Source organism: Drosophila mauritiana, unplaced genomic scaffold (genome assembly GCF_004382145.1).
Source record: "Drosophila mauritiana strain mau12 unplaced genomic scaffold, ASM438214v1 Y_03, whole genome shotgun sequence".
Taxonomy (NCBI): Eukaryota; Metazoa; Arthropoda; class Insecta; order Diptera; family Drosophilidae; genus Drosophila; species Drosophila mauritiana.
The window spans coordinates 142,789-154,507 of NW_022881542.1; the positions used below are offsets into that span (position 1 = coordinate 142,789).

Genomic DNA, 11,719 nt, shown 5'->3' on the forward strand with positions numbered 1-11,719 from the left:
AGTAAACCATGACCTATTATTTTCATTTGTCATAATTGGTGCAGTTGCTACTGTAGTGAGCAAGGAACCGTTGTTGTAGCATGCTTTTAGTACCACTTGTCTGCAAATTTAACTCAGACAGCTTATTTCGTAGGTCATCAACGCGCAACGCAAGAATTTCAATCCGATTCATTCCTCTCTAAAGTTTTTAACACTACTCAGCCAACTCTGTTAAGTCTATGTTAACAGCAAGCGATACACAACTTGCTGTCTCGTCGCTGTTGTTGCTCGTTCGCCTTCGTATATGTGGCGGCGTATTTCGTTCCGCCGTTATTCTTCTACTGCTTCTTTTTTGCTACTGAAGCGACTGTCGTTTTTCTTTTAATTGATGCGGCGCCACGTTCTGTCTCGCTCGCACTCATTAACATCGCACTTATGCATACACAACTTGGGCCATCCCAGACGTGCCCACAAAATTGTAGTAAGTTTACTTTATAGTGTTACTTTATTGTTTAATGACAATTGTTTTTAGTACACTTAATATTGTTTAATGACAATACTTCTTGCTTATTATTATTTAATTGGTTGATGACAATTGTTTAGCTCTAGTTGCATAAGTATATAGCGCGATTGAAAAACTCGTGACTGCACTCGTTCACCATTCTACTCCAACTGCTTCTTTTGTCTTTTCCGTTAATAAGCGTTGTCACTGCGCGTTACTCTTTTGCTCTCTGTTTCATCGTTCATTTTAGTTCCCTGATCTGGCCTCCCCGTGGTGTTCCATGTGTACCGATTATGACATATATTACATATAATTAATTATTAACATAAATATAAATATGTAAACGGTAGCTTATTCGAGCGGCGATTTCAAAAACTTTTAAATTATAATAGTCAGGGGGTGAATTTTTAATTATTATTTTAGTTGCTACGAAATTGGCCAAAACTCCAAACATGTAAATTCGTTTCTTCGATCAGAATTGATTTCGGCCCGAAAATGGTCTTCTACCACAAGTACGCACACATATACACGTTCTCGTCTTTTTTTTTACTCACACAAACAAGCAAATTATATTTTTAGATTTCTTACGCTCTCAGCATAAGCGAGCGGACAGGGAGCAATTTTGGGCGTAACCAATAATTTCTTATTTAAATTATTTAGATTTTTTAAGAGAGATTGTTGTAAAATATTAATTATTTGAATTAGATCAGTAGAATGTTATTCAAGTGTACTTGAAAAGATTATTATAACATCCATATAAACATGACCAGTTTTTCAGTCTTATTCTCATGATATATGATCCATTGCTCTTTGAAAGATCAATGTATTACTGTTCTCGTTAACACTTAACGACAAATCGCAGATTTGAAAGAAATAAAAAGCATTTTAGGAATAGGAAGGAGTTAAGGAAATTCAAATTTAAGAAGCATTAATACGATCATAAAAACAAGAGAGAATGCTATATTCGAGTTCGTCGAGTATCAGCTACAAGTTACTCAGCTAGTGTGAATGTGAACTCGAAATTTCATCATTTTAGAAGACCAGAAAAGTTACTATATATAAATGGAATGAACTACGATAAACAGCTATGCACCAACGATGAAAAACTAAGCTATTCTTCGCCCCCATATAAAGTAGTAGCGAAACAAATAACAAGGATGATTAAAATTTATATAAGCTTAAGACATTATAACAGAAAGTAAGACAATGAAATTGTGGATGCGGAACATATCATTTTACCTCAACCCGAAAACATAAAAAAATACTCAAGGGAAATATATATGACCCTATATTTAAATAAAATCGTATACTCCAATCGCTCTGAAGGCTGTTTCCAATGATGCTTGTACAATACAATTGGTTACATAACAGCTAAAGCATAGTCGAAGTACTACATCGATGTCATTATATTTTTTTGGACTAGGATCGCATGCCATTGGTTCTGTGCGTCCGAAAAATAGTACTAAAAATGTTATAGCAATAAAAAGTTTTGCTATAAAAATGCAACTTCTTTCCCATTTGCAAAAGGCCAGTCTCTCTGTTCCAAAACGCCATGGTCCAATAATTGGTTGAAATAAGTGTAAGAACCGAAGCTTACCGGAATGAATTTTTCCATTATCGGTATTTATCAGAGAAAATGCGTTTGCCGTTTTATAAACAGTTAACACTTTATAACATTGAATCCACTGCTGAATTGAAAATAACTGGCCCTCATTAGTATGCATATCGCATAGAACAAGATTTCTACAAAAAAAATGTGGATAAACTCCGGAATTATCGTGCCACATAGCAATTCCAGTTGGTATACTGAAATGTATATTTTGTAGTCGGAAAGATATTGTACTATTTCTTTTGAATGTTTTAAAAACTGGGTCTTGATATACTATTATGTCCCGTGTTTGGTTGGAAAATTTGAAGGCAAATATAATATTTGCTGATGTACCAGCGTTATATCTTCCTCCGAAAGTACACATTAAAACAAGATCACCTCGGTAGCATTTTCCTCCTATTGGATATAGTTCAGTATATAAGTTTTTATCCCAATCAGAAACGGATTGCATGCTATAAAATATATATATTATTACAAATGAAGCTAAAGAGAAAAAGAATATTATTATTTGTTGTAGTTTATAATTTATATTTCCTTTCTTTATAAATAAATAAATAGTCAAGTTTGTGTTTGAGTTTTATGTTTTATATTTTAAGTTCTCTTCAACTGCAACACCAGCACCACGACCTACTCACAGCAAAACGTACAAGGAAAAAGAGAAGAAATAAAAGGTGTGACCATTCATGTCAAATATAAAGAGATGTTGTTTAACGTTATTTTTGTAGGTTGAATAGTATATTCCAATAGTATATATATAGTATATATTGAATAGTATATTCCAACACGCCCCCTCAAAAATAACGTCTATAATTAAAAACATAACAATAATATTCATTAGTAACTATCAAATGTGGGTGGTGTGCATTCTGGGAAGTGTTAACTGATCCAGCATTTGCTGCGAGGATACGGGGAAAACCCAGAAAAACCCGATCAGATCATTGTAACAAAATATGTTTACAGGAATTTAAATTTGAAATATATATATAAAAATTTCATTCAGCATTCGATTGGTCGTCTTGCAGCAAACCCAATTTGTCTCGTAACTCCACAAATCTCGCAGCAGGCAACGGTTTTGTAAATATGTCAGCCAGTTGATTCTCTGTAGGAATATACTCAAGACAAATCACATTATTCTGAACTTGCTCTCTGGCAAAATGATATTTAATATCAATATGTTTAGCTCGTTTATGACATGAGGGGTTGTTTGCTATGCTAATACAGCCTTGATTGTCTTCGTAAATTTTAATGGGGTTTTCTAGTTTAATGTTAATACTAGTTAATAAAAATTTAAGCCATAGAGCTTCTCTCACGGCTTCAAATAGGGCCATATACTCAGCTTCAGTTGATGAGGCTGCTACTGAGTTCTGTCTCTTTGTATTCCAACAAATGAGATTAAAATCAAACATTTTGAATAAATACCCTGTTGTACTTTTTCTGTCAATTTCACTACCACCCCAATCAGAATCCACATAACCAATAATTTTATTTTCAAATGCCAAGTTCTTTTTAAAAATCAATTTCATATCGATAGTGCCCTTCAAATATCTAAGAACTCTTTTTAAGTTCTGCCATAACTCGGAGTTATTTTTGCTACTATATCTGCTCAAGATATTTACTGCAGTAGTTAAATCTGGGCGTGTACAAAGCATTATGTACATTAAACATCCTATGAGGTTACGGCATGGGGTATTGCAGTCTTCATCTGAATTAAGTAATTCATAATTTATTTTACTAGGTAAAGGAGTACTAACTGCATTACAATTTTCCATGTTAAATTTACTTAAAATTTTTTTAACATATGCAGATTGGCTTAAATAGATTTTATCATCATGCATTTCTATCCTAATTCCAATAAAATGTTTTATTTCATTTAGGTCAGTCATCCTAAACTTTTCCATTAAATACCTTTTGAAGTTATTCATTCTTGTCATATCTCCTGTAGCTATAACCACATCATCTACATATAATAATACATATATGTTTTCATTGATGTTACCTTTGTCTAAAATATATATACAGCGATCAACTGAAGAGTTTACAAACTCACACTCTTTCAATGCTTGCTCAAATACTTCAAACCAGCATCTAGCCGCTTGCTTGAGTCCGTAAATTGCCTTATTCAATTTACACACATTGTCACTATTACACGATATACCTTGAGGAAGTCTCATATAAATTTCCTCTTTTAACGTGCCATTTAAGAAAGCTGTTTTTACATCCATTTGATGGACTTTCAAGTTATACTGTATTGCTAATGACAATATAAATCGGAAACTTGAAATTCTAGCTACAGGAGCAAATGTCTCTTCATAGTCTATTTGGTATTTTTGAGTGAATCCTCGTGCAACCAATCTAGCTTTGTATCTAATTGGATTTCCAAGTTCATTATATTTAACAGAAAATACCCATCTGCTATCTACAATATTTTTGTTTTCAGGCCTTTTTGTAATTGTCCAAGTATTATTAATTTTATGAGCATTTAACTCTGTATTGATGGCTTCTTCCCAAGAAGATTTATCATCCCTATATTGAATTTCATCAAATGAATTTGGGACATCGTTAAATATAGTGTGAGCATTTAGAACAACTTTATTTAGACTATTATCCTCTTCATTATAGGATATCTGAGGCTTAGTCTTTAATCTCTCACTTCTTCTATTAATAATTTCTATGCCATCATTTTTAGTTGGATTATCAATTCCAATTTCTTTTAAGTGCTCTGCTGTTTCACTTTCCCTACTCTCATTCGGGTTGCCTGATCCCTTACTTTCATTCAGATGATCATCTCGCTTTCTTTTCTTACTCTCATTCAGAAAATATTTATTACTTTCCTTACTATCTTTCAGGAATTGTATGTTGTCGCATTCCTTACTCTCATTCGGGAATTCTGTTTGTATTATTTTCCTACTGTCATTTGGAAAATTTTTATTTTCACTTTCCTTACTATCTTTCAGGAATTGTATGTTGTCGCATTCCTTACTCTCATTCGGGAATTCTGTTTGTATTATTTTCCTACTGTCATTCGGAAAATTTTTATTTTCACTTTCCTTACTATCTTTCAGGAACACTGTTTCAAATTTAACAGCTCTAGAATTAACCATATTGGTTTCATCGACAACAACATCTCTTGCGACAATAAATTTTTCATTTACAGCATCCCACAACTTAAAACCATTGGGTTCATAGCCCACAAAAATACTTTTAAATGATTTATCATCAAACTTTCCTTGTTTGTTTTTAATATGCACATAAACAGTTGCACCAAACACTCTCAAATGTTTTAAGTATGGCTTCTTATTGTGCCACATCTCATATGGGGTCTTTGAACTATCAACAAGTGCTCTGCTAGGAATTCTGTTGATTAAATAAGTAGCAGTTAATACTGCTTCGCCCCAAAAGCTTTTATCTAGTTTTGCACCACTAACCATGGTTCGAGCTTTTTCCGTAATGGTTCTTATCATTCTCTCAGAAACACCATTTAACTGAGGTGTATGTGGCACTGTTAAGTGATAAGAAATTCCTTTCTTAACACAAAATTGTCTCATCTCATTTGACAAGTATTCTCTACCATTGTCAATGTATAAATACACAACCTTTAAATTAAAATGAGCTTCACTCTTGGCTACAAAATCTTGAAACATGCTAAACACATCAGATTTATATTTAATTAAATAAGTTACACAATAATGTGTAAACTGATCAACAAAGATCACAAAATAATTTTTATCATCTAAAGTAACTGGAGTAATAGGCCCACAGACATCTGAGTGTACTACAAAAAGTGGTCTTTTAATATGGGTCTTATCTTTCAATTGTTTAAAAGGAAGTCTTGCCTGTTTACCATTTAAACAGGGTTCACAAATTTCATATGATAACTCTAAGTTGTTTAGAAGACTTTGATCACTAAACATATTCTTTCGTTTTATTTCTAATAATTTGCCATCGCTTATATGGCCAAACCTCTCATGCCATAAACGAAAATTATTTTTATGCTTAGCATTTATAGAATATGCTTGAAAATTGATCACAGGTACATTGTTTAACATACCTGAATTTTTGACAACCATTAACCCATTTTTCGAAATGGTTACACCGCTTTTGTCAAATTCGATCGACATTCCTGCCTCTTGGAGACGCTTTACGGACATCAAATTACCAGCAGCTTCCTTACAAAAGAGTACATCCTCCAGTGTAATCTCATGGTCATTCCGTAGTCGGACAATACCACGCTTAGTGGCATAAATAAATTCGCCTTGCTTGGCCACTGCAATCTTAAGTGGAGGCACAACCTCCACACTGTCGGTATACAGCGACTCATCATTTATAAGATGGTCACTAGCACCAGAATCAAGGACAAACCCGCAGTTATCCATCACTGAAGTATTATTCACTTCTTTTACCATAAACGCAATGCCGTGTGATGTTGCAGTTTGAACTTGTTTTTCATTTTCTTTATTTTTATTATTTAATATTCTTTTATAATGGAAGCAGTCTTTTTTAATATGGCCTTCTCTGCCACAGTGGTGACACTTGACTTTATACTTTGAATTTCCCTTGAATATTTTCTTTGGTTTAGTTACCCGATTTTTAAACAAATTATTTTTATAAGTGTTATTTTTGTTGTGCACGATCGCGTTCATAACTTTCTTGCTTGTATCGTTGTGGTCATTTTTAATTTTAATTTCTTGATCCAGCAATCTATTTTTCACAAACGCCAATGTCAAATTTTCTTCAGATAATGTCTCTATCGCTGTAATAATTCCATCGTAACACGAAGGCAATGTGATCAGTAGATGAGAAATTTTATCCATCTCTTCTATTTTTGCACCAGCTGCCAACAATTCACTTATAAGTTCGTCAAAAATATGAAAATGGCTTAATAGTGACATCTCACTCGATAGCTTCAGAGAAAGCAAACGTTTTCGCAGCGCCAGTTGCGACGCCAGACTTTTTCGTTCATAAACGGCGTCCAAATTCTCAAGAATCTGACGCGCCGTAATGTCGCTTGTTGCGAAATTTAAAAACGAGTCGCTTAGGTACTCTATTATTGTACTTTTTGCACAACGCTCTGCCTTTTTCCAGGAGTCATCTACCTCGTTAGGCATTAAACCATCAACTACTTTAAGCACATCTTGCTCGGCTAAAAGAGCCCTAATTCTAAATTTCCAAATCGCGTACTTCTCGCCATCAAACGGCTTAATATTACGTTTAGCCTTGTCCATTTTTCACTCAAATTCTGAGAAGGAATTAATTTCACAAGAATGTGAAAAAATGCTATTTCACAATTTATTTTCACAATCTTTAATTCACAATTTAATTGTTTATTAGGCATGGACTGGGCCCATAACCTGTTGTAGTTTATAATTTATATTTCCTTTCTTTATAAATAAATAAATAGTCAAGTTTGTGTTTGAGTTTTATGTTTTATATTTTAAGTTCTCTTCAACTGCAACACCAGCACCACGACCTACTCACAGCAAAACGTACAAGGAAAAAGAGAAGAAATAAAAGGTGTGACCATTCATGTCAAATATAAAGAGATGTTGTTTAACGTTATTTTTGTAGGTTGAATAGTATTATATATAGTATATATTGAATAGTATATTCCAACATTATTTGATAACTTTGGCCCACTTTAGGCCGTTCCAGGTGACATTTTAAATTCATTGGGACTACAATTATTGGCATACCATCTGCATCAAAGTCACTAATATAATTACAACGACAATGTATTCCAAAGTATATACTTTTGTTTAATTCAGGCATGCAAGCAAAGTTTTGCCATCTCGGTTCGGGTCGAGCATAGTTCCAAATTCGACAACTACGTATGTCAGTGGTGAAGGCAAAAAAAGCTCCAGAATGGAAAAAGTTATTCCACGGTTCAGATATATTAGCACCGCGAAGATAAATATAAACAGGCTGAGATTTATCGCAGCGATTCCTTAATAACAAAGTGGTTGATTGTAGGACTCCAGCTCTCACTAGACAAGTAGAGCTTTCTCTTTCCATTTCATTTAATTCTGGTATATTAGTCATCCGTATTAGCACGCAATAATCTATATCCGCTTGAGTAAAAGTAACTCCGAGAACTGAATGACCAAATAGTTCAGTTCGATACATACGAACTTCTAAAGGAGTATACACACAATCATGAATGACATTTTCGATATCTTCCTCAGGGTCATCAAAGTCTATACCACGATTAAAGATCTGTCGTGACGGCTCATTTATTGAATCACCTTCCGAAAAATTCATTTTCAATTTTGAAATATATTGAAATGGTTCGGCAACCTCTTGAGATTTTTTCCAAATATTATTTATTGTATATGCATTAACTACGAGTACTTGAGTGTGGGACTCCTGCTCAGGATACCACCAGTATTGACTTTGCTTGTGACTTCGTATAGAAATTAGCACTTCGTCAGTTCGAAGTCGTCGTTTTAATTCATCAAGAAGTTTGTCAGTAAAAATAAGAGTATGCATAGAATCCGCGGATTGAAATTCTATGCTTCTATCTTGGTCTAAGTCAAAACTTTCCATACGCATACTAAATGTAGATCGCTCTATTAGTTTTGGACCTTCCTCAGGATGAAGACGGCGTGCTGTGCCCATTCCCATATAAAATAGGCAGCTGCTTAACTTCTAATAAGCATGTAACCAGTTATTAATATGCTCTAAACCTTGAGGTCTTAGAACAGACATTTGCTCAAGCCTATTTCTGAAGTTATCAATGTTTAGGCAAGATTCAGATTCTGCACGACATTGAGATTTCGGTATGTACTCCCACTCTGTATTCAATTTGTTAAGAATATCGCACAGTTCATTCACCATCGTTTCATAATAAATATCCATTAAAGTATTAAGTTCATTACTATTAATTATTAACCTAAAGGTGGAGGAAATTAATTGTAGCATTCTTGCAACTACATTAACTTCCATGTCATCAAGTGGTTCCAAGGACAAAACAACCCTCTTTGTAAGGCGAACGAGGTGAGCGAGCTGGACTGTTGTTTGTGGTTCATAAACGTAAATTGTATCAATGAAGTTAAGAAGCCGTCCTTTTGACTTTATTAGCTTCGCTACTTTATATAATAATAAAAAAGCCTTTTGCCAATCTGCATATTCAAGCCAATGACGTGCCAGAGATAGGGCCTCTTTTACAGTGTTATCTGAATCATCCATTTCCAATCGACGTACCTCTACAGTTACTGTAACGTCGTCACATACAAAAAAATGATCGCATATCTATAAAAAAGTGTACGAAGAATTTTAAAATCTTGTTTAGAAACATATCATTTCGTTGGAATCAGTTAAGAGGAGCTAGAAGCTACGCACAGATGCCTACCTGCTGACACATAAGAGGATCTGCAGAACTACAGTTTATAGAAACACTTTTTGCGAGCAAATAATAAAACTGAAGTAATAGGAAAAATTTTTGCACAAGATCTTTTTTGGTTGCTATAAATCTATTGAATTTTCGTTCCAAAGCTGTCGCTGTCGAGCACACGTGCTGTAACACACTATCGATTTCTTCTCCCTACGAAATAATAAATAATAAATAAATAAATAATAAATAAGTTCTGAATGTTTGCCTTTTCCGGAAGATATTAGGCATATCAACAGCTCTTGATGCGGTCTTCGGCGTTCTTTGCCGTCTACTGTTCAGCGTCGTTCCCTCGTCACCGTTCGTCTTCCTTTATATTCCGAAACGTACCGGCGCAGTCGTAGCTCCAAAACAGTAGTTAGAACACGCGCACAAGTAAGTCGAATAAGAATCAATACGAGAATCAGTTGGTGTCCTGCGATATAATCGGTCCTAACAGACCCCGTTTTCATAGATTCGGACAGTGTCTTCCTCATTTCCTAGACTAAGCCGTCCAGATTTTTGAGAAGAGCACTTGCTATGGCGGAAAAGTAATGCATTTGCGGCTTGGCGCGAACTTTTGGTAACGAACTGTTTTTTCACGTATTACAAACTACAAGTCGATGCGGCTAGCTCAGACATGTTCAAATTCAAAGAATAATATAACCCATCCAGCTTACATACGTCCTCACTAACATCTCGAATGCAACTCCCCCTCCTATTGCTCTTCTTCTTAACACAATAAAAAAAAATCGAAAAAGAAACGGACGTACGGAAAGACGGATAAAATGAGAAACAAATTAAAAAGTGTTGAACAGAGTGGGCGTGACTCATACTTGAGTGTTCTTTTTTTGTTTTTGAGTTCAATATTATTAAAAAAGAATATCACAAGATTTTTTATTTGTTGTAGAACGAATGCTCTGATTGAATTCTTTTGCGGCACTAATAAATTTTAATTTCTCTTAATGCGTTTTCTTAAAGTTGCCTATATGCAGAGCTCCTCAATTTTTTGAAATTTTCGGTATATAACCGAGTTTATATTCAATTAAAGCCGGTTTGTTGCAATACTCGAAGGTCATATAAATGTAGTAAGTTTACTTTATAGTGTTACTTTATTGTTTAATGACAATTGTTTTTAGTACACTTTATATTGTTTAATGACAATAGTTCTTGCTTATTATTTAATTGTTTGATGACAATTGTTTAGCTCTAGTTGCATAAGTATATAGCGCGATTGAAAAACTCGTGACTGCACTCGTTCACCATTCTACTCCAACTGCTTAATTTGTTTTTTCCGTTAATAAGCCTTGCCCCTGCGCGTTACTCTCTTGCTCTCTGTTTCATAGTTAATTTTAGTTCCCTGATCTGGTTCATTTCCCACAATCGGCCCTCCTGATACATCATTCGACCCGAATTTACTTCCCCACGGCTTCATATATTCTGCGACTGTCGATGTCTTAAAAGGTCCATCGTCGTCTCCGAGATTTTCTACGTCATACCTTCCGTGCTTGTTTATCTTAACAACTTTGTAAGTTCCTAGAAATTTTCATTTCAACTTCTAGGCGGTGTACTATTGATTATTTGCTGCACTTTACTGAAATGCTTATACCAGTCTCCTGCACTCCCATGACTTAACTTCGACAGCATCAACACTTGTGGGAGTCGAGCCAAATGGCAACCTTATATGTGCTACCGCACTTATTTGGTGACGAACCATTTTAGCCAAACTCAAATCCTGGCAAAATTGAATATTGCCCTATAAAAATACCACAAAATTCCCAAGTAGGATTGTAGCAAGCTACGGTCACACATGATCTGCTTATTTCCGTTCTCTTTTCGTGAAGGCGTCATCGAGTGAAGTTTAATTTTGTGCAAAAATCCATGATTAAAAATCCACGAGCATCGTGTGATTTGGATAAGAGTTACAAATATTGCCGAGAAATAGTTTACTTTAACTGCGCCGCTGCCGGTCCCACATTTGGAGGCAGAAGACTTAGTGGCTGCGTCGCCAAGGCGGTTTGTATTGTTTTTCGCCCTTAACTTTTGACCACGCGTGAAACTTACTGTGGCTTCATCGATCGCAGAAAGATTTTCAACTGCTTGCATCAGGGGCACCCACCGCGTGCAACGCAAAGCTGGGCTTGTGCTCTTCTGCCGACAGATCGCTGGTCAACACCCCCCCAGAGTTGGCGTTCTTTTTTCTACTCTTCATCGCCGCAAGCAGGAAGCAGATCGCCGTGCATCCATTTTATGCACAAGTGTCAAA

The 11,719-nt window shown here is 35.0% G+C and overlaps 1 protein-coding gene across 1 annotated transcript; it reads right to left on the minus strand.

The window, feature by feature from the left end:
* Positions 1-1,773: 1,773 nt before the first annotated feature.
* Positions 1,774-9,447, minus strand: LOC117149953. Its single transcript, XM_033316852.1, is given in 3 exon segments — positions 1,774-2,601; positions 7,710-9,335; positions 9,436-9,447. Coding segments are annotated over 3 exon segments (2,466 nt in total).
* Positions 9,448-11,719: the final 2,272 nt, after the last annotated feature.